The sequence below is a fragment of the Aspergillus caelatus genome, assembly GCF_009193585.1.
Source record: "Aspergillus caelatus strain CBS 763.97 unplaced genomic scaffold BDV27scaffold_283, whole genome shotgun sequence".
Taxonomy (NCBI): Eukaryota; Fungi; Ascomycota; class Eurotiomycetes; order Eurotiales; family Aspergillaceae; genus Aspergillus; species Aspergillus caelatus.
Genome location: NW_022475546.1, coordinates 20,834 through 43,079, shown reverse-complemented (window position 1 = coordinate 43,079; position 22,246 = coordinate 20,834). Strand labels below are relative to the sequence as shown.

Here is a 22,246-nt window from a genome sequence, read left to right as displayed (position 1 = left end):
CGCAAGAAAAAAAAGTGCTTCCTCCCCCACGCCCCCACTTCTCCGCCATGGACGAACGGGGTCTTGGGTCGTAGGGAAGAGCCAACCGGGTAGGTATTGATGACTCCGGTAGTATAGTAGGTAGCAGTAGTACCTAGGACTAGTAGTGGTGGTGGTAGTGGTGGTAGTAGTAGTAGTAGTAGTAGTACTGGAGTACTCTGTAGGGTAGTCAGTAGTAGTAGGGGGACCTGCACAACAGGTACAGACTACAGGGACCTAAAGAGATCACGGGGTAAAAAATTCAAAATAGAGGGATAATCCCCAAGCTTATGCACACCTAATAGTAATCCTTAACCTCCGCGCTGGGAAAGATCCACCGTACTGGATAAAGAGTCTCCGTTTTCCCTCTTGATGTTTTCTTTTGAGTGATCCTAATTCTTCTTCTCTTCCTCCCTTCCTTCTCCTCTTCCCAACCTTTTCCTCACCCTCGCCACTCCACTAAAGCGCACCCATTCAGTGACCTCATACCTCCCTCCGATCTTCCAATCCACTTTCACTTTCACTTCCACCTTCTCCGAACCACCAAGACTCTTTTTTACTTTTCTCCAGATCTTCGCGGCTGATTACTACTTACTTACTATTTCTGTGACTCTTTTTTTTTTCCTCACTCCACCCGACTTCCGGTCACTTGTACGTCATCATCCGCCTTTTCGACTCTGGGCAAACTTGGACTTGTATCATTATCAACCCCGCCGCGCGCCCCGACTTGCTTTCGTAGTCCAATTCCATCATTTCTCTCCCTCCCACTTATTCTTTTTCCCCTCTTCCGCTTTTTAAGTACCGGATTAGGGACGTAAAACTCTCCCACCCCAATCTCGAACCATCACTATTTTTTGCACCAATCAATCCTCATATTCTCCCGCCACCCCGTCCTCTTTGGCCCAATTTCTCTCTATTTCATAGAGGCCAACGAGAGAAGATAGATCTTTGCGTCACCAACGTGAGAAAGAAAAGAAAAATTACTCTATCACAATGAGGAACCCTTTTGATATGTCCGACCTCGACTCTCTTGTCGATGAACAAGAGGAACAGCCTTATATTGACATTCACGCCTACCAAACACATGATGGCAATCGTTCTCTCCTGCAGCCAAATGAAAACCGTCATGGCGACAGCTTGAAGGATCGGTTTATTGGTGCCATTGACACCGGCACCACGAGCTCCCGCTTTATCATCTTTGACTGCACTGGCGTCCCTGTCGCTAAATATCAAATGGAGTTCCGTCAGATCCACGAGCATTCAGGGTAAGTGGCTGTCTCCATTGACTGTACAATATTCTCCCCTCTGACATGGAACTCTTTGTGTAGATGGCACGAACAAGACCCTTTCGACTTGGTGGATTCGGTTTACACATGTATCGAGGAGGCGATGAAGTCTTTCATGGCTCTTGGCCACTCACCATCAGAGATTGAAGCCATCGGTGTCACCAGTCAACGAGAGACGACGCTTGTTTGGGATTGGGAGACCGGTGAGCCGCTGCATAATGCTATCGCGTGGCCCGATACCAGGACCAAGGGTCTCGTTCGGGAGCTGAAGGCTCAACCCGGAGCGGATGAGTTGAAGAACATCTGCGGGTTTCCCCTTTCGACTTACCCCTCCTCTGTCACCTTAGTATGGATGCTTCGGAACCTACCGGAAGTCAAGAAGGCATATGATGAAGGAAGGCTCGCCTTCGGCACTGTTGACACGTGGCTCATGTATAACCTGAATGGTGGTCCGGAGGGAAACGTCCTGGTGACTGATGTGACGAACGCATCAAGAACGATGTTCATGAACCTGAAGACGCTTGACTATGACGATAATTTGTTAGATTTCTTCGGCATTGACAGGAAGAAGATTAGACTTCCTAAAATTCTACCATCATCCGACCCGGACGGATATGGATGGGTCAGAGGGGGACCACTTGATGGTGTCCCCATCACCAGCTGCCTTGGCGACCAGTCTGCGGCGTTAGTCGGTCATTGTGCCTTTACACCTGGAACAGCGAAGAACACATATGGCACAGGATGCTTCCTTCTTTACAACGTTGGTGAGGAGCCCGTCATTTCTAAACATGGTTTGCTCAGCACAGTTGGATTCCAGTTAGGTAAGCATCGGAAAGCCGTTTATGCGCTTGAAGGTAGTGTGGCTGTGGCCGGAAGTGGTGTTTCCTTCCTGATGAACAACATGGGTTTCTTCCGTGATTCGCGGAAAGTGAGTGAAGTGGCAGCAACGGTTCCAGACAGCGGAGGCTGTGTGTTTGTCACCGCGTTCAGTGGTCTGTTTGCGCCATATTGGATTGATGATGCTAAGGGAACTATATGTGAGTCAATGCCGTGTCAGAAGCAGATGTACAGAATCAGTACTAATGTTGGTCTAGTCGGAATCACTCAGCACACGCAGCGTGGACACATTGCTCGTGCCACCATGGAAGCCGCCTGCTTCCAAACTAAAGCAATCCTCGATGCCATGGAGATGGACAGCGGACACGCATTGTCCGAACTCGCCGTCGATGGTGGTATGAGTAATTCCGATATTTGCATGCAGGTATGTCGCACTTAGTTTACTTTCCTAGAAAAAAAAGGGGCGGAAAATTAACTTCTTCCCTCAGACCCAGGCAGATATTATCCAGATCCCTGTTGAACGGCCAGCGATGCACGAAACCACCGCTCTAGGTGCCGCAATCGCGGCGGCATTTGCCATTGATATCTGGAAGGATTTCGGCGAGCTCAAGAACATGAACCGCGCCAATCGCACGACATTCCAGCCCCATATTTCCGCCGCTCAGAGCTCGAAGCTGTATAAGCGATGGAGCAAAGCAGTCGAGATGTCTCGAGGCTGGACGGACCCAGCTGATGAGGCAGAGGAGGAATGATTACATACATAAGCGACAAACGAGACCCATCTATATACATAATTCTGGGATGAGATTTGCGATTTAGCGTTGTCTTTATATTCTTCTTGATTTCCATGTCTTTGGGGTTTTGGGTACGGGCCAACTCGGCGGTGGAGTGTCTTTATGGATACCCGATCATTACATCAGATAGTTCTGGTAAATATTTAGAAATTCAATGCATATATAACCAGGCTAACCTTGCCATCATTCTTTGAGTCGAATAACTAAGGCTCCGGGAACGAACGACAAATTAGACAAAGGTATTACTTCATCGATAAGAACAATACTGTGTACACAGGGGTTGATTCAAGGTGTTTTATACTAGCCGAAGATCTCATGCATCATATGATATTAGCACACAGCTGTCTGCATGAATAGCGACAAGGCAGGGTGGGGGTGACCCTACAGCCGATCTTGATAGGTATGTAAGTAATACCGTGGACCAGTCGTCGTTCCTGCTCTGCCTAACGACCGGGTGAGTCAGGTGGTCAAAGTCACCTGTCAACAGCAGTTCCCCTCTTTCCACAGGTAAATAATCTCATTGGACTTTTCCTTGCCCTTCCTAGTAGTAGTTCTAATATTCCTCCGCCCATTCGATACACCTTCCTTTGAAAATAAGGCATCGACCAGGACTGTAGTCATATGGCTCTAAAGGAGGCCCGGTATCCTTTCATCAGCGCGGCTGGATATACTTAGCTAGGTAGGATAGACCGAATATAGAACGTGAGGTTAACATACAGTTTCTCATTGATACCCGTGTATGTACACTACAATACAGCCAAATCATTCGCTTGCCGTCGCTCACCTCTCAAATCCCATATGCCATATGTCATATGCACGGTTATTTAGTATTCCATCAAGGATAGATATCAGGAACAAAGACGAGTGGGAAAAATGAAGAAAAGAAAACGCAGAAATTAACACCGGAGACACTAAGAATAACATAATGGTCCAAGAAATTGGTCCATGAAAGCACCCAACAAGAAGGATCTTCATCCTTGATGCATTTAACAATCGACAAACGGAGAGGAGTTATAGAGAGAAAAAGGAAAAGGAGAGGGTTTCCCTGTAAGCTAGGAGGATGAATCGAGGAGCCGCTTAATTGACATCCGACGCAGTCGACGTCGGCGGCCCTTCAGCCGAGGTGGACGGGTTCAACCTGGCCGCCTGTAGGGCTTCGGGCAGTTTGAGCGGCGCCGCTGCTCTCGATTCCAACTTCTCGAGCTTCTCACCTTTCAACACCTTCTCCATCTCCTCCTTGGTCAATGTTTCGTACTCAATCAACGCCTTGGTCAGCAATTCCAGCTCATGGCGCTTTTCGGTCAGAATGTTCGTAGCGCGCATGCGGGCTTCCTCGACAAGGCGTCGAACTTCGCCTTCGATCTCCTGCTTAGTCTCAGAGGACAAGCTGTCATAGTTGGTGGAAAGGTCAACATTTCCGAGTTTCTTGGAGTACCCAAACCGGGTTACCAGAGTGAAAGCCGTCTCCGTGGCTTGTTGAATATCCTACAGACGATTAGCGAATAGTCCCAAATTATGAAGACCGCGAGAAGCTTACCGCTGAGATGCCGCTAGTGACCTTGTCAGGCCCAAATATAAGCTCCTCTGCTGCCTTACCGCCCATGGAAACGTCGATGTCAGACAAGTATTCAGTATAGTTCCTGGAAACTGTATCCATCTCAGGCAAGAAATGGGTCACGCCCAAAGCCATCCCGCGAGGGACGATGGTGATCTTGTAAAGTGGCGTCGAAGAGGGCGAAAAGTAAGCAACCAGAGCGTGGCCAGCCTCGTGGTACGCGGTAAGAAGCTTGTCCTTGTCTTGGATAACCCGGCTGCGAGCTTCTGCGCCCATCATAATTTTGTCTTTCGCCCAGTCAAAGTCCTTCGGGCCAACCTTTGCCTGTTTGTTCCTGCTTGCGAAGATGGCAGCCTGGTTGACGAGATTCTCCAGATCAGCACCAGAAAAACCAGGGGTACCGCGCGCAATGACAGCAACATCAACATCCGTGCTGATTTGGACCTCTTTCATGTGGTGTCTGAGGATATCCATACGGCCCCGCACATCAGGAAGATCAACAACTACCCGTCGATCAAATCGACCGGGTCGAGTCAATGCCTTGTCAAGCAACTGAGGGTAGTTTGTTGCGGCGATGATGATCACCCCACTGGTCTGCGAAAATCCGTCAAGTTCCGTGAGAAGCTGGTTCAGTGTCTGTTTGACGTAGGCCGCATCCCTTTCGTTCCTTTTCGCACCTATGGCATCAAGCTCATCAATGAAGATGATGGCGGGTGCCTTGCTTCGTGCTTGGGTGAACAGTTCACGGACACGCTTGGCACCGACACCAACGTACACTTCGTCGAACTCAGAACCAGACATGTAGAAGAAAGGTACACCAGCTTCCCCTGCCACGGCACGAGCCAGCAGCGTCTTTCCGGTACCAGGAGGGCCAACAAGAAGCACGCCCTTCGGTAACTTGCCACCAAGAGAGGAAAATCGTTCTGGGTTCAGCAGGAATTCAACCAGCTCCTGGAGTTCTTCCTTAGCTTCGTCGCAACCATGCACATCGGTGAATCGGACGGTCTGTTGCTGAGGCTGAGCTTCGTTGTTCTGAGGACCCTTGATATTCTTCAGAACGCCGGTAGTTTCCACGAGGATAGTAACCAAGACCAGAGACATGTACGTGAAGAAGCCAAAATATAACAAGAACTTGACCCATCGGAATACGGCGCTACCTAGCGACTCCTCCACAACGACATATAGCGGAGCCTCTTTGGCACCGGTGCCGTTTGCCTTTGTCGACACACCGACATTACCGCCGTGGTTCTGAGCCGCAACAGCCTGTCCGATAGCTTGGAGTTGTTCAGAGTTGAGATTCGAGTTACCAACTTGACCCGACGCCGCAGCCGATAATGCAGCGGCATCTGTTCCACCGACACGTTGTAAAGCCTTGAGATAAATCGCTTCCGAAAGAGCATTGGTAGCAAAATGACCACTTTTATACCGTTCAACAACAATTGCTGGCATATTGGCTCGAAGAAGGGCCTGATAGAAAGCATTTTGGGCGTTTGCACTATTGGGGTTGCTGTTCGCAGTTTTCTCTTTCTGCGCCAATAAACCGTGGGATGGTCCTCCAAATATGAAACGCTGCTGCTGCAACCTTGAAATCCCTATAGCACTAGGCACGTGGCGGAGACGGTCCAATGATGTCCATGTAGAGTAGGAGCGAAATGACGGCGAGCGGAGTTGACGAGAGACAAGAGATGGAGCAGTCCAAAGTGTAGATTCTGACAAAAGCCCACCGTATTAAGCAATTTAAACGGAAGTAATACAAGGGAATAACGAGGCTTACCTTTGGAGAAAGAACGAGACCAGAGATGGTGCGCGGGTTTGCTGCATATCCCCGGCCCCAAGGCTTCAGAGGGCACCGTGTCGAGAAACTCCGGCAGCGAAACATGATTTGACCCCTACAGTATCGTCAGTAAAATCCATTCATCATAACGCTAAATCATCCCTTAAAAGTATGCCGCTGGTATGCCGCTGAAACTTACTTCCTCAGCCGTGCGTTGAAAGAGGCCCTGGGAGGCGGCGGGACCGGAGGTAGCAGGGCTGCGCTCGACGTTCTTCCAAGGCGCATTGAGAAGCTTCGAAATCGAAGGCCAAATATCTGATGTCGCAGCCGAAAGATTCTGGTTGGTAGTCGAAGAGTTAGACAAACGATTCCAACAAGCACGAAAACAGGTGGTGTTTACAGGCTTAGGAATCGGAAGTTGAAAGGCCATGGTAGACCGAAGGCGCGGCGCAGGGCCGCGGAGCAGGATCTACCCCTCGGAGATATATGAGAGAACAAAGACTAGGCGAGATGCGGTTAACAATTATGTCTTCGTGGGCGCAAATGCCATCACTGATCAGATCAGGAGCAGGTGATGGCTAAGATAAGAACGTCGGATGGGTGAACAATAACGATGATGGCATCTTCATCGGTGGATGCGGCGGCGAAATTCGCCCGTCGGAACATTGCCACTTCGGCCCAAATGTTCGGCCGTAGGGGGAACTGAGTCACGTGGGATCCACGTGCCTCAGGCATGACGGGTCTTCTACACAGTAAAGCAACTTTGGCGTCATATGGTGACCTAATATATTGTGTATCCTCTTTTAGAATCGCAAGATTTGTCCTTTCGATTCGAATGTTGTCATGCTTGTTATTCGGAGAAATCCGTGTTACAGTATCGTAAAATCATGAAGGTCTGTTTGGCAGCAATCCATGGTTCAGATCGGTTCCTTCTGAACCACCGGACATCATAGACCGTCCTCGTCATCGCACACTATTTCAATGTTTATTTACTAGCACAAAGCCTGCGGTGTTCAGACATATAACCAAGACTTAATACTCCTGCTCTCAATGTTCCCGTCATTCATCGGCTGGAATCTATTCACATCTGGCGAGTTCGTCACCTACAGAAACAAAGCACCCCCATTCGGGGCGCAGAACATCCATAACACTGCTATTCGTTGATTGATGGTCATTTTTCCAGTTTTATCCCTACAACTATGTCTAGAAAGGTCATTTTTCTCATGGGAGCCCCCACGATACGAAGCCTCCAGTGGAACGAAGATGAGCTTCTCACGGCGCCCATCCCTCCATTTCATAGTTCGGATACTCACAGTGGAGACGATTGGCCTTTCATAGATCCTGATCCTGTAAAATGGAGGTTATTACAGGATGAAAGATCTCCGGCGGCACTTGGCGAAAACCTGGGATTAGGTATAGATAGAGGCGCTCGCTTCTTTACGACTCAAGATCTTGTAACGCCTAGGGGCTTATCAACTGCCGCAAATGATTCAACTCTCACCCAGTTTTACGACCATTCTTTCACCGTTCATGAAACGTCTGAGATTACTACCCCGGGCGTCCATCTCGGGGATTCCATGAAAGAAAGTGACGTATGGGCCGACAGCACAGGGACTTCTATCGCAACAGAAGAATCCCTTGGGTTGGAGTTGCCCATCCAAGGAGGTATTACAGATCTTCAAAACGTTCCGGGCGCTGCGTTCTTGACATCCATCGTGCCACAAACTATGACGGTGAATCTCATCGTCGGAATTGTTACAATTCGACCACCGCGTCGCATTGTAACGCGGCGATGGAAGAACGAACTAGACCTTATCGAAATGGTTGTGGGAGATGACACAAGAAGCGGGTTCGGAGTTACGTTTTGGCTTCCCCGCATGGAACAAAGGATCGGCCCAGATCATCATGATGAGAGCCATGAGCTTCGCCAAATGCTGGAGACTTTGCGGCCGCGAGACATTGTGTTGTTGCGCATGGTAGGATTGAGCACCTTCCGGGAACGGGTTTACGGGCAGAGTCTCAGGAAAGGGACCACCAAAATCGATCTACTCCATCGACAGCGGGTCGACGTAACAGATGCGGGTGGTATGTACAGTGCAAAGAGTCTCATGAACCATGATACGACAGCCAAGAATGATGAACTACTGCGGGTGAAAGCAAGAAAGGTGCGCGAGTGGATCAGACGTTTCGTGAGCACCACGACGGATTCAGCAGGCGGTGACGCAAGGAAGCCCACGAAACGTGGACCGACTTTACCTCCAGATACGCAAGAGGATTCGTTGAGGTTATAATTAGAAACAACTCTGTAGAAAGAGGTTATGTATGTATTTAACATACCTGAAGGTAAGGTTACAGAAAGATCACTAAGAGCGCATATTTTAAACTTGATTCTTGACAACTGATCAGGAGATACAGGGACGGAATCCCGACTCCGAATACCCCGTAGTACATACTACTTACCTTTCGCAGTTGTACCTATCACATTGAGTGCAACGCTAAGGAAATCATAGTCGTGTCGTAGGGGGTAAGATTGCAGGATGTTAATAAAGTTTATTCGCATATGCATTCATCTACAGTATAAACATCATGCTCTACATGAAAAAGAAAAGAAAAAATAAGGTACTTCCTGTAAGGAAACCGCGACCAATTCCCGTCAATGCAACTCTGTCATCCAGTATAAATTTGAATGGATACCTCCTTTTTCTTTCGTTTGTTTTTTAAAAAATGTTGTGTAAGAACTTTTGCTCCTTACAGGATGTTCCTTTAAATTTAGGGGGTGTATGGAGTAATGGCCCCACGAAGCACCTGATCCGACTTCCCGAATGAGATCTAGGCCCAGAGGCTGTACCCGCAATACTGTACTGTAATTCGTCGGGGACGGTGCATTGTGGCGCTGGCTGCAAACGTGCAAGGGCGGACCTCTTTTCTTGGTGGTACCTGATACCTTACCATACCATGTCCGGCACCCCCTAAACCATGTGCATCTAATACAGGTACATCTCTCATACATACATGCTGGGCCTCCAACCGCCAGGTGTTCATTGCTTGTTATAATTGATCTTTATTTTCCTCTCCTCCTCCTTTTCCTTCCTTCTTCTGGTTGACATCGTTCGATCTGTCAACGGCCGTTCCCTCGACCGATTGATCTCAGTCCCCATCTTCACTTTACACTGTCATCGTTCTCTCCCTCGTGCGGAATTGCAATCTAATTCTTTTTCTCCCCCTCCTTTCGCTTTTACCCCCCTTATCCCTCGGTCACTCGTTCAAAACAACCGTCGCCGCCGGTTCCTACAATATACCACCCTATTAACACTTCTCTCTCTTAACTTCGTCCCATTATATAGTCATGAAGGGTATGTGCTCCTCTCGGTACAGTATCCACTCCTCTTTGCTAACTTCATTTCATTGCAGCTCTCATTCTTGTCGGAGGGTTTGGTACCCGTCTCCGTCCGTTGGTGAGCAACCTTCCCCCGCCGACGATCGTGACATAGAACATACCGGCTCCCTACGAACCCATACTGACAGATATGATCGTTTAACTAGACATTGACCCTTCCCAAACCCCTGGTGGAATTTGGGAACCGTCCTATGATTCTGCACCAAGTCGAGAGCTTGGCTGCTGCTGGTGTCACGGATATTGTCCTGGCTGTTAACTACCGTCCGGATGTCATGGTTTCGGCCCTCAAGAAGGTTTGTCCGCGAAGAAAAAAAAAAAAAAAGTGTCAGCCCCCATGCCCATGCTTACTGCAACTAGTATGAGGAACAATACAATGTCCGAATCGAGTTCTCCGTCGAGTCCGAACCCCTGGGCACGGCCGGTCCCCTGAAATTAGCGGAGAAGATTTTGGGGAAGGACGACTCTCCATTTTTTGTTCTAAACTCCGATGTCATCTGCGATTATCCTTTTAAGGAGCTGGCTGAGTTCCATAAGAACCATGGTGACGAAGGCACCATTGTTGTTACTAAGGTCGACGAGCCCTCCAAGTATGGTGTCGTTGTTCACAAGCCCAACCACCCCTCGCGCATCGACCGTTTTGTCGAAAAGCCTGTTGAATTCGTTGGCAACCGTATCAACGCCGGTATCTACATTATGAACCCTAGTGTGCTGAATCGCATTGAGCTGCGCCCGACCTCCATTGAGCAGGAGACATTCCCCGCTATTTGCAAGGACGGACAGCTCCACTCCTTTGACCTGGAGGGTTTCTGGATGGACGTTGGGCAACCTAAGGACTTCCTCAGCGGCACGTGTCTATACCTCACTTCCCTTGCCAAGCGCAATTCCAAGCTGCTCGCACCCAACTCCGAACCCTACGTGTATGGTGGCAATGTTATGGTTGACCCCTCTGCCAAGATTGGCAAGAACTGCCGCATTGGTCCCAATGTAGTCATTGGCCCCAACGTTGTGGTCGGTGATGGAGTTCGTCTGCAGCGTTGTGTGCTTCTAGAGAACAGCAAGGTCAAGGATCATGCCTGGGTTAAGTCAACCATTGTCGGATGGAATAGCTCCGTAGGCCGATGGGCTCGTTTGGAGAATGTTACCGTGCTGGGTGACGACGTTACTATTGCAGACGAAGTCTATGTTAATGGTGGATCCATCCTTCCTCATAAGAGCATCAAGCAGAACGTTGATGGTAAGTGGTCACTTCGCTTTTCTAACACGTGTTGATTCTGACCTTCTCTACCAGTCCCCGCCATCATTATGTAAAACCCCTCTTCTCATGTCGACATGTCCTCAAATACTTTACTTCCAGTCGCCTACACCTCGAAGCCGCCCGATGCATAGAACCGGAGTCGGTTTGTTTTACTTCAATTGATTTCAACCAGGCCTGAGCCTGCCAGGATTTCTTGGTCAAGGTCATGACCAATTCTTGGAATACACGGCGGTCCTGACACCTTTCTATTTACCTTCCCCCTTCTTGCATAAATCTTTTATTCCATTTCCTTATCCTGCTCCACCGTACGCAAACGCTGAATGCCTTGATGGCGAAAGCGCTGCCCTCTACAGAATTTTAGTAATCATGCTTCTTATGTTTCTTCACTATACGTGTTGCTGCCGACCCGTTGACTGCCTTGCGCCGAATCTTTTCTTTTTATATTCTAACTTGTTTGACATTGCTCTGAGACCATTCAATGTTGTGTTTCTTTATTTCAATCTTGCGAACACGTTTGTGCTTTCCTCGTTGCACCGTATCTGCTTGGGGGATAGTGGGCTAATACTTTATCGGATTCTAATGATGTATGTGGACACGGGGTTAAGGAATGTAAATATGGGAGGCAGAATCAGGGGAAAAAAGAATACAGTGCATTTGTGCATTTCTGACAAAGAACTAGCGAACGGCCTGCGCCTTGTACAAGAAATCACATATGCGAAGATTGACATGGTATCTATCGTATAATATTACAACCCGAGATGCGACTTTTATGCGACATTAGAATCCCAGACCGAAATCATCGGGGCTTACTTCATCCAGATCAAGAATTTTATCCCACTCAATTCTCAACTCCTCCATTTTCTGCCAGCACTTTCTCCCCAGCTCTTCAAACTCCTCCTTGTCTTCCGCTGTAAGGTCCACCGCGCCTCTTTTCCGCCGACGCAACCGATCCTCATCCACAATAGCGGGGCCAACGACACCACCATACCCCCACCCGTCAACTTCAGTAGATGCCGCAGTATCCTTGCCGAACCTGTTGGTAGAGGAACCCCATTTCGCCCTACCGCCACCATTCTGCCGGTACAGCGACTCAGCCGTGTCCAAAACAGACTGAGCGGACAACGCTAGCCACACAGGAGCACAGGCACCTAGATAAGTCGACACCGTATGCCAGGGGGACCCTAGCAACCGGGCCAAAAAGCTGATGGCAAGCATTGAGTAAAAGAGCGGCCAGGAAAGCGGGATGATACCCGTGCCACAGATTCCGGGGTGAGAAAGGTACGTATTCGGGGCCGAGTTATCGTCATTAGTGATTCTAGGTCTTCCAAATCCACTATTATAAGTCCTGTTATCGTCGACGGAGTAGAAACCCTTCACGAAGGGCTTGGTACTGGGGAGGTCGGCCGTCAGCGCCAAGATGTCGGTCAACGCCTTGGAAGATTCGTAGGGCGCCGTGGTCTGGAGACCCTGGATATCGTCGACGTCGAACAACTTCACCGTGGCTTCTATACTGGAGACCCAGATGACGCGGCCGGGGCCGTTGGGTTGTCCTGACCGTCGCAGCAGGGGCATGACATTGTGCGCTAGCATGTAGTGGCCGAAGACGTTTGCGCAGAAGACGGAACCCAGGCGGGGCTCTTGGGTTGCTAGCGTCGTGGTCTGATAGTCTGTTACCATGCCGATGGGGGCGATCTTGTATGAGGGCCAGGAGACTTCGTGGACAAGATCGGTGAGGACGCCCCAGACGGCTCGCGGCCAGTTCAGGGCTGACCAGCCGCCGATGCCGGCATTGAGCATGATGGCGTCGAGTTTGGGGTACTCATCATTCAGGCGGCGGGAGAGGGCGCGGACGGAGACGAGGTTGTTTAGGTCTACGCTCTCCGGGACGAAGGTTACCCTTCTGGTGGGGGGGAGTGTTGCGGAGGTTTTGCGGAGATGGTCCTGGAGACGGCGGAGAGTATCATTTCCTTTCTTGGGGCTTCGGGTGGTAAAGATGACGGTTAACGATTGGTTTGTGCGTTGAGGGGAGCTGAGGAATTCATCGACTAGACGGCAGCATATCGAGAATCCGAGACCACTGTAGACCGAGTTAGGGAGCTGAACGTGATATAGGGGTTGATTGGTGCGGGAGATGAGTTGGGACTTGAGGATAGAGGAGTGCGGTACCTGTTTGCACCAGTGACAAGGATATAGACCTTTTCCTGGAGATCCTCGTCGGTTCCGTAATTGAACATGATGGGCCAATTGTTGGTTTGGCGTCCGTCGGGAAGGAAGATTTGATGAAGGATGGAGACTAGTAATTGAGATTCATGGGATGTGTTCCTGTGCGCTAGGCCTAAGCGGGATTAGTTCCCTAACCTTATGTGTGCCTGGATTGATTGGCTAATCCCTTTTCAGTTGGCCAAAAACTGTGTGTAGCTTCAACGTAAGGTTCCATATTTCGAGTATATGATCAGTGTGAGGAATAATAGCGAACGGGTTGATAGTACGACCAAGTAAGACTTAAAATAAACTTCTTGTCGTCTTTGGTAGGGCGAGATACAAACCTCACTCATGTCTAGCTTATTTTTATACAGGTCAGCTTTCCTGCTGGAGGGTTCCATAAACATGTAGCAAGTTATCTATTCAAGGAGAGAGTACAGAAAAACAATGCCGGGCACATGGAAGCTATATACAGTTGTAAAATCAAAGGAAAGATATCGTCATAACCCCATCAAATGCGTAAGTACCCACATTGATAACTCTATCAGGAGCTTTCGAGCACTTTTTTGAGCCAATTCAGACGGACAGCCCCCGCCTGCAGACTAATAGGCGCATCTGGCACAAACGCATCGAAGCCGTGCCAGCAACCAGGCCATACATGCAACTCTGTGGATACACCAGACTTCCACAAGTTCGCAGCATAAGCCATATCTTCGTCACGGAATGCGTCCGCCTCACCAACGTCAATGAATGTGGGTGGCAAACTGTAGAGGTTCGTAGCGCGCGAAGGAACGGTATACATATCAGCATGCTCGTGGTTCTTGCCAAGAGCGTATCTCAAGGCATCAATAGTGTTCAACCCAGTCCAGGGAGCGATGTCACCAAATTGCTGTACAGAATGCCCCTGGTTACTATCGTCGAGTAACGGATACATTAGTACTTGAGCGCAGACTTCAGGCCCCGATCGGTCGCGAGCCAGTAACGTAACCCCGGCAGCGAGATTCCCGCCTGCCGAGCCACCACATACAACCAATTTGCGCGGGTTGAATCCAAGTGCTGTTGAGTGATTGCTCATCCACTGGAGTGCTGCGTAACTGTCCTCCAGCGCTGCAGGCTGGGGATACTCAGGAGCGAGGCGGTACTCGGCAGTCACAAGGGTAGCACCGAGAGCCTGGACCCAGTCCAACATGCCGATGACTCCTACGAAGCGATTCCCGCTGACCAGCCCACCTCCATGCATGCAAAGGACTCCCGGTGTCTCTTCTATCCGCTGGGTCTCGTTCTTTGGACGAAATATCGTAGCCCTCATCGGTCCGGCTGGCCCTGGGATGTCTCGTTCTTCGTAAGAGAGCACATCCTCTCTGCCTCGGATCGCATCCTCCAGTGAGAAGGACGATCCTAAAAATTGACGGTAAGATTCGAGCTCTTCCTTGGTGCTCATCCCAATCTTTGGGAGGGCTTGATGCACCTGGGCAAGCTCTGAATTAAGTTTAGGTCGCGGAATTTGAGAAGACATGTTTGGGTTGGTGTATAGATACAAAGGGTCTTTATGCTGCAAAAGGAAAGGGGCTTAATCGAACTGTGAATCGAATAGTAGTGGTTATTATGGTGATGTATACGATGCGATGACTTGAAGCTCTGTCCTTGCATTCCATCCTCCCCCAAGCTTTATGTAGGAACAATCCATGGTGACTGATCCAACAAAGAATTCCATAGATACTTCGCAGCCCGAAAATGTGTCCGCGTAGTTAGTCAGATAAGATTTGACTAACTATAGGCAAAAGTCTCCGTGGCTAGTACACTTTGGGTAATGTCACATAAGCAGCCACAATCAAACCGACTCGGAGACTTTCACATTCTGTTGTAATCCTTCCGCTGTTTATCACTATAAGGCGCTCGCATATTGAGTCAGGATTTATGGTTGAAGCCAACCATGAGAATGTATGATGTTATCGATTTGCTGGTTGCGACTTGGCATCAATTCTTTTGCCTTGACCATATGGATCTAGTTGACGCTTTCGTCTGCGTTATAGTGGCGCTCTCAGGGCAAATAAATTCACGCAGCGGTGTTGTAGCAGCTGTGTTAGGCAACAAGCTATGTACGAATAGTCGTTAGAAAAGCGTATAAATTGTCTTGAGGAAGGGGCGATAATTGAGGTAGATGCCGTACACTTTAATATTCTGTGTAGAATCGCGTGAGCTTTCGTCAGGCTCGGAAACCATACCAAGGGGTTTGTCTCACCAATTCCACAATCTCTCCCAAAGATCCCACGATACTTCTGACTCGCCGTCCTATTCAAAGGTCTAGCGATTGCTCAAGGTTAATATCTAGGCGATATTGAGAGTTGCCGTTCTCGATGATCACCATTGCAATTTTTTTTTTTTTTCGCTGAATTACTCACAATTTGGTAAACCTCGTTGTGAGCTGTTTTACCGAGTAAGGCCTGCAGCCAGTCGTTAGGTGAAGTGCCTATTGGGTCAATTTTCCTTGTCTCTGAGGCATTTGCTCATCGCTTGGGGAATCTGCTTAATCAGAACATCCTAAAACATATCCTGATAGTTATTCCACTTGGGAATAAACTTATTATGTTTGCATTATCGGATACTTTGGTCACGCATCTGTTGGAAAATGAGGCCAGTCAGAATTTGTGAGCTGAGGAAAGGGGTCTAGTTATAGATGAATAGCTCCGGTTTTTCTAGGATCAAACTCTTGACATAACGGTAGTAGCACGCGTTTAGGCCTAGCCCAGAAGCCACCTACTCGTCTCCTGAAGGGCCAAATAACTCTTCCAGAAGCCTGGACTGAATCGTAAGAAAGCACCTTTTGAGTGCCATCCCCAGCAAGTTAAGGAGCAAAAATGGCACCTCGATATCAAACTCTAATCAACCGTGACCTTCCATGGTCCAGTGTCGAACAAATTTGATTGACTGAAAGTTTTAGCCCCTCCGGATTATGAGGTAATGGAGCGCCCCGGGGAACCCATGTTGAGACTTCAGGACAGATCTTGTGGCTTTCGATTCTTATATCCTTCATTTAGAGTAATGCAAGCCCCTGTGGCGTTGCCCTCGAGTGTGTCTGAGTAACCGAAGGGTCAATTAGCCACGATTGATCACGGAATCGACTGGTATGATGACCGTAGCTGTTATGGTGGACTCTCTGAGATGCAAGGATTGAAATTAAACATGTATGTATGTATGTACGTACTTCTCAGTGGTTGGAAGGAATGCTGAAGTACAATTCTGAGGTACAATGAGGAAACGTACTGAAAATTCCAGGTTGTGAGAGAAACTGATTGTGTTTGTGAATGAACCCAGAGAGTAAATTACAAAAGAAATCCCGTGACTTTAGCTGCACAGCTGAGATATGGAGTCTACTATTCATGTGGTTGACTGATGTATACCGCCAGTATTAGTACAAAACAAACATTACTTCTGCAAGCGGTCTAGGCTTCCTTATTATACACCAAACTTCACTGATAAAACATATTGTAAGGTAAAAGAACCATACTCACTATTGAAACAAATAACTAATAACCTAGTTTAAAGTGATTTGTTTACTGAAAGAGTGGTGCGAACACAAACAAAAATGAAGAATAGTCCAACCGGCGGACCTCTCGCATATGTACTGTATTAAGCCAGCCCAAAGTGAGGTTTATACCTCTAGGCCATCCAGGCGATTATACAATATATCTATCTAGTTATGTATGATAGCTGGAAACCTGCAGGCAAAAGCTGTAGGAGAACGTTGGCCATCATACCGCCTTTTTGTCCTGTTACACAAGACCGGTGGTCTCAACGGTGATCTGCTTGGCAGTGGTGAGGAATTTATACAGGTCAACTGCGGCTCGCAGAGCAGCAGAGGTCCTCTATCCAGGATCACTTCGTATGTAAAGCATCAGTTTTAGTATAGATTGTTAAAACCTCTCTATACAGCTGTGCTCATAGAGTCAGGAAACTCATGCCTACCGTGTTGATTAACAATTGTTACCGCCGTGAGTATACATACATACATACATACGTACATACATACATACATATATATACATATATATATATATATCTCCAAGGATGTAGAGGCAGATATATAACCCAGGTAAGGCTTGGAATCGCTCGCATACTTCGGCATGAACATCAAATCAATGATTGTCTATCACTGTGAATACCCTGGAGCGCGAATCATACCACTAGCCCATCCGGGCTGAAGTTATCTTCTATGTGCTATAAGGAAACCAAGGAAAGCCCCTGTGAAAGGGTTGCTTTATAGGTATGTTATACTTCTAGTAGAGTAAAATGGCAGGCTGGGGGAGATTCTTAGCTTATAATTATATTTGAGTCAGCCTGTTAGGTGACTAAATCGAAGTTGAGTAAGGATGTTTGATAATAAACCTGCAGTGCAGTGAATGTTAACACTTCTGAGACATAGTCAGTACATATAGTATATTGGATGCAATAGAGCAATTGAAATTATTGACCACTACAGCATAGTCTCAAAGGTACATTTACACATACCGACAATCAAAGGGACCACTTAGCGAAAGACCAGTTGGATATGGAGTCGTTAGCACTGAGCGCGAAGTTCAAGAATGACAGCCAAGCGATGTATAATGTAGATATTAAAGCCGTAAAAAGAGGGCGGTAAGAAAGCATGTTATAGGCAACACCAGAACAAATCACCGCGGAACAACACATAGTGTCGTCGTAATGAAATAGTGGCATGGCAAGAATGGCTGGAATAGCGGCGGTATATAGCTCAACAACAATGTTCTCATTATTGAGCAAGGTACCTCCTACTATCCAGGTCCGGATGTGCAAAGAATGTAGTCTCCTGTATATACCTAATCTCGAGACCATCGAAGTTTCCACATGCTCAAATGCATCGGTGATGGCCATCCCTGCATGCATCTTCTCCTATCTGCAGCTGCGAACTGGAAGAGTCAGATTGCGTCTACTCGGAATACCTCCAGCAATTAAGGCCCGGTTCCCAATAACTACGGGTCACTTGAGGATGCTTAACCATGGCGTATGGCTTTCCTTCCATGTTACCATGAAACAGGCAAATATTTGCTACTGTGACATTCAACACACCACGTTATCAGATGCCTAAGCCTATAATTCGCTCCCAGCAAGCCACTTGCAGCTCTACCCCTGACAATAATTGATACAAAAGGCATAGTAGTATCAGTCTTCTGAGCGATGTACCGACAGTTAAGACAGTTTTGCTATACGGGGGAACGAATGCTGGTTAATGATATTGTAATTAATGCTTGTCAGCAATCGCGCTTAACAGCGAAGATCTCTGAGCACAAATCGTTGCTAGAGCTCCTCCCACGGATGTATTAGCGCAGTACAAGGATAACTCATTAAACATTGGGTGATATGAATGGATCCCCGGCTATAGTATTCTACATATACTGGGGGCAGTCAGAGTGGATTGGATAGTGTATAAACCGCATTGTATTATTCCGACTGATGACTTAATAAACAGTACAGTGCATAACTAAATATGCTCAAGGGCATACATATGACTCAATCCATGTCCTGGGTTGGAACAAGACCAACTCCTACGGAGTGGATTGCGGTCCCCCAAAATCTACATATTAGTACGTCAATCTACCTATGCCGCTGTCCACGAGGTCCTCACGAAGTAAAGATCCAGACAGCAACAGACAAAAAGAGGGAAAATTAAAAAATAAAATAAAATAAAATTAAATTAAATTAAACTAAAAATCAAACGAGAGACGAAGAACTCTACGAACCGCTGGTAGTCATTATCAAAAGCCAATCTGCCAATGCAATATCTACTATGAACGAGCAAGAAGGAAACCAAGGAAGTCTGGCCATCGATCAGTAAGCCCGTCAGCATAGAAGCGAGGCTACCTGCATAGAGAACAAATAGCTGGATGGAACACAGCCACTCCGAAGGAAGATCCATGTCAGCACGAGCTCATGGCTATTGCTAAGAAACTTAGTAGGCTTGGTTAGTCTGGCTGTCAAACGAAATGCGGTCTTGTTTGTAATTTAGCTACGTATTTGAAAGTCGTTTGAGTTTCTCTCTTTACGAAGCTCGGTCATGACTGATATCATAACTAAGAAATCAATCAGACTTGGGCAAGCCGAGGAGATATGGGGGGGAAGAGGAGAAAAGGAACAGAACGAAAGAGGAAAATCAAAATTACACACGACTAACTGACTCAATATGGAGCCTCAAATGCCTCAATTCAATTACTAGTCAACCAGTGCTTTTTTTTTTTTTTTTCTCCGTGAAATTCCGTGGCTGCAAGGGGGCCAAAAGAAAAAAGGTTACCTACCACAATGCTGGAGATTTGTACCGAACATTTTGCCCCCGCGCTCTAGATTATTACTATAGACAATGACATCTGAAGAACTTCGGGGAAAATAAAAAGGATTAAGATAAAGTAAAAAAGAAAATAAAAAGAAAAGCCAATGTGCTTCATGGATACTTGTCCACTTACTCACCGACAATTCTTCGGTGATATTCGGTGTTTGAGGTTGAATCTTTCATTCAAAGGAACTAATGAAGGCAGATGATGAGAATTACGGCTACGGTCATGATTTCTCGATTAACAGCCACAAGGTACAGGATTCGATGGCGTGTGATTCCACTCTTGGCTCCATAGGGCCAATTCATGTCTTTCTTTCCTGCCTGTCCATTTCTTTCCTTTTTTTGTCTTTTTTATATATATATTTTTTATTCTATTTTATTTTTTGTCTCTCCCTTTGGATCCATCGTACCTATATTATCATCCGATCGTTAATTAAAAATAAATAACTATGCAATCGTCTAACCCCCCTCACAAGCCCACCCGGGCCGTTTTGACTAGAGTACTATTAGTAGTGTGAGTGCGACGGAAAACATGCAAATCGGAGATTTTCTTTCTGGGCGCCGCCCTATCGAACGTTGCATGGAGCACACGTATGTATGTATGTCTTAACACCGCCAAAGCATAAGGCATACCTCTGTCCATTGCTTACTTTCTCCCTCCACCCCCGGCCTTATGCACGATGAAGCAATGGGCTCGTTTCAAGGGCGGAGTAATCCTACGATCCATGGACAATGCCGCGGCAAGACTGGAATCCTAACTCGTTCTAATGCCAAGGGACACATGATTCTGTGATTTGAAACCTATGATGCAGTAGTCGCAAATGGAGAACAAGGTCCGTCGAGGGTCTAATCGACTTGCGGGAAAGTACTGCGAGTCATATGCGCATCTGCGGAGGAGAGAAACTGATTGCAGTACTCCGCTGTCACTTCCCATTAGCTTGTAAGCTGTCTGCATGGTATCTCTGTTCCTACTTCCACCAAGAAAAGTGGTAAGGTACCCTGGGGGTCGATGTGCAGGAGAATTTGATCTAGTGATGGGTTACGGCACTCGATGAATGGATCGCTTCATTCCTTTCCGTTTCCGCGTGTGACAAGGGAAACTAAAGCCACCCTTCATCTTATTTTGAACGACTGAATTCAAAAGAGAAAGCGATGCGGGGTATGGGAGGTTTAACTCACCTGTGCCTGTTACTCGGATATGCAGCCAATGACACCCGGTTTCAATCGATAAGACCCAAAGAAGAGACGGGATGGGAGGAGGATGATAAACGAGTCAAGAGTAGAGGATATTGTTTCCTTTCCTGACATCTGTTAATCATTCAGCATTTGACATCAGCATCCAGGGATTCTGACGGATCCTTTCCTATTCAAAACAAAAACATGAGAGGAAAAGGTCTGCGGCTGGACTTGGGAACCTAGACTAAACTCACTAGTGCGATGGTCAGTAAATCGGTCAGGTAACTTCGTCGACTTGGCGACACCATTACTAAAGATACATTAGCTAGCTAGTAGATAGAAAGCTATCCTCCGTTCATAATCCACGTTGATTGTTGGTTTCTGGCCTTGGGGTTTCTGGGCCACGCGCGTATCCATCGCCCGCAGCTCCAATCCCCTCATACGATCGAACCATTACGAATCTCTCTTTGATCCATGTCAGACTCGCTACCAGACTGTTGGAAAGAGTGTGGCAGCAGCCAAACTCCTTCGACCGCGTTGATAGGCAGAACACGAAGTACATAGTATTGGCAATAATCATGGCAATTTGAATAATACGAGGGGCAACAGACTTCATGTCAGGGTTTTGATCTGACACATGACCCTTTTCCCTCCCCTCCCAAATGCTATGCATTGCAGTGGGCTGCAAGAGAACCAATGACCAGGTCGTTGGGTGTAACTTATAGAGGAAAAAGCTGTACCAGTCGCAGCACAATGACGTTATAGTCAGCCTGGCGGCATATATTCCCTATTCCCACACCTGGTTTATTTCTATTCTATTTTAGTTCTTGTTTATCAGCAGCTGCGCCAGTTGGCGACAAGTGGACGAGGGTAAACTGTAGGAGCGCACTAACGTGTTGGATCCACCGCCGTCTATGCCCAACGCCAGGTTTAATTCTATCATGTGTGCGATTGTCACGCCATTCGTATTCCTTTAATTTTCTTTTATCTACTTTACAGTCTACAGTTTATACTTTGCAATTTTCTAGATGTCTCGGTAGATAGCAGGCATACTATGCCACTAGTGACGTGGATCCGAAAGGATGAGAGTCATTTCATTGAGAGGAGACTATACTTGAATCCCGATAGCTCCCAAAAGCGGACAATGTGACGCAGAGTTCGGAGTAAGGTAAACTTAACATAAATCCCATGAAGGCCTACATTGATCTGGAACGTATAGTGATATGTGGAGAACCGTGATAGTGTCATACAACGTGCAGTATCGGCGTATTGACTTGGGTTGGTCTAACCTATTGCTGCATACTGCGAGGAGAACAATATGGTACCTACAGGTAGATTAGATAGCCTATCATAAGATATCATTTGAAAGACGAGTTACAGATGATCTTCAAAGGTCGAGCTTACGGTACTGTGTAGGGGCAGATTCTTTCCACTTGGGGGAGCCATTGTGGGAACTTACACGTACCCGCGATAATTGTAGCTGTTCACGTTGTGATGATGTTTTCAAGATTTATTTTCTATCACCTCGTATAAGACTTTATTCTTGGTTCTTGGGCTTACCCGAGGATATCCTATCTATCGGGAGCGGTGGTTAAGCTAAGGAAGGAGA

General features: G+C 47.4%; 7 protein-coding genes across 7 annotated transcripts; 3 read left to right on the top strand and 4 right to left on the bottom strand.

Annotated features, from left to right (window-relative positions):
• The first annotated feature begins 273 nt into the window (after positions 1–273).
• On the top strand, positions 274–3,176 carry BDV27DRAFT_136644 (glycerol kinase). The gene is made up of 4 exons (XM_032068807.1): positions 274–1,283; positions 1,347–2,341; positions 2,399–2,565; positions 2,630–3,176. Exons 1-4 carry the CDS (start codon positions 1,012–1,014, stop codon positions 2,891–2,893), a joined length of 1,698 nt encoding a protein of 565 aa, XP_031922213.1. The 5' UTR covers positions 274–1,011; the 3' UTR covers positions 2,894–3,176.
• Positions 3,177–4,012: 836 nt separating this feature from the next.
• On the bottom strand, positions 4,013–6,694 carry BDV27DRAFT_162943 (i-AAA protease YME1; the record flags this gene model as incomplete). Its single annotated transcript, XM_032073472.1, has 4 exons — positions 4,013–4,420; positions 4,473–6,199; positions 6,265–6,379; positions 6,464–6,694. The coding sequence occupies 4 exons, from the start codon at positions 6,692–6,694 to the stop codon at positions 4,013–4,015; spliced, it is 2,481 nt and encodes an 826-aa protein (XP_031922212.1).
• A 256-nt stretch (positions 6,695–6,950) lies between these two features.
• On the top strand, positions 6,951–8,721 carry BDV27DRAFT_58480 (uncharacterized protein). The gene is made up of 2 exons (XM_032077009.1): positions 6,951–8,607; positions 8,680–8,721. The coding sequence occupies exon 1, from the start codon at positions 7,464–7,466 to the stop codon at positions 8,553–8,555; it is 1,092 nt and encodes a 363-aa protein (XP_031922211.1). The 5' UTR covers positions 6,951–7,463; the 3' UTR covers positions 8,556–8,607; positions 8,680–8,721.
• A 721-nt stretch (positions 8,722–9,442) lies between these two features.
• Positions 9,443–11,126, top strand: BDV27DRAFT_58424 (mannose-1-phosphate guanyltransferase). Its single transcript, XM_032077008.1, has 5 exons — positions 9,443–9,617; positions 9,676–9,719; positions 9,808–9,954; positions 10,019–10,895; positions 10,950–11,126. Exons 1-5 carry the CDS (start codon positions 9,611–9,613, stop codon positions 10,967–10,969), a joined length of 1,095 nt encoding a protein of 364 aa, XP_031922210.1. The 5' UTR covers positions 9,443–9,610; the 3' UTR covers positions 10,970–11,126.
• A 567-nt stretch (positions 11,127–11,693) lies between these two features.
• On the bottom strand, positions 11,694–13,150 carry BDV27DRAFT_149851 (3-keto-steroid reductase; the record flags this gene model as incomplete). The annotated part of the gene is made up of 2 exons (XM_032071134.1): positions 11,694–12,993; positions 13,083–13,150. 2 exons carry the CDS (start codon positions 13,148–13,150, stop codon positions 11,694–11,696), a joined length of 1,368 nt encoding a protein of 455 aa, XP_031922209.1.
• A 410-nt stretch (positions 13,151–13,560) lies between these two features.
• BDV27DRAFT_58417 (alpha/beta hydrolase) lies at positions 13,561–14,842 on the bottom strand. Its single transcript, XM_032077007.1, has one exon. It carries the CDS (start codon positions 14,632–14,634, stop codon positions 13,663–13,665), a length of 972 nt encoding a protein of 323 aa, XP_031922208.1. The 5' UTR covers positions 14,635–14,842; the 3' UTR covers positions 13,561–13,662.
• A 6,858-nt stretch (positions 14,843–21,700) lies between these two features.
• Positions 21,701–21,947, bottom strand: BDV27DRAFT_136627 (uncharacterized protein). The gene has a single exon (XM_032068806.1). The coding sequence runs from the start codon at positions 21,883–21,885 to the stop codon at positions 21,727–21,729; it is 159 nt and encodes a 52-aa protein (XP_031922207.1). The 5' UTR covers positions 21,886–21,947; the 3' UTR covers positions 21,701–21,726.
• Between the last annotated feature and the right edge of the window lie 299 nt (positions 21,948–22,246).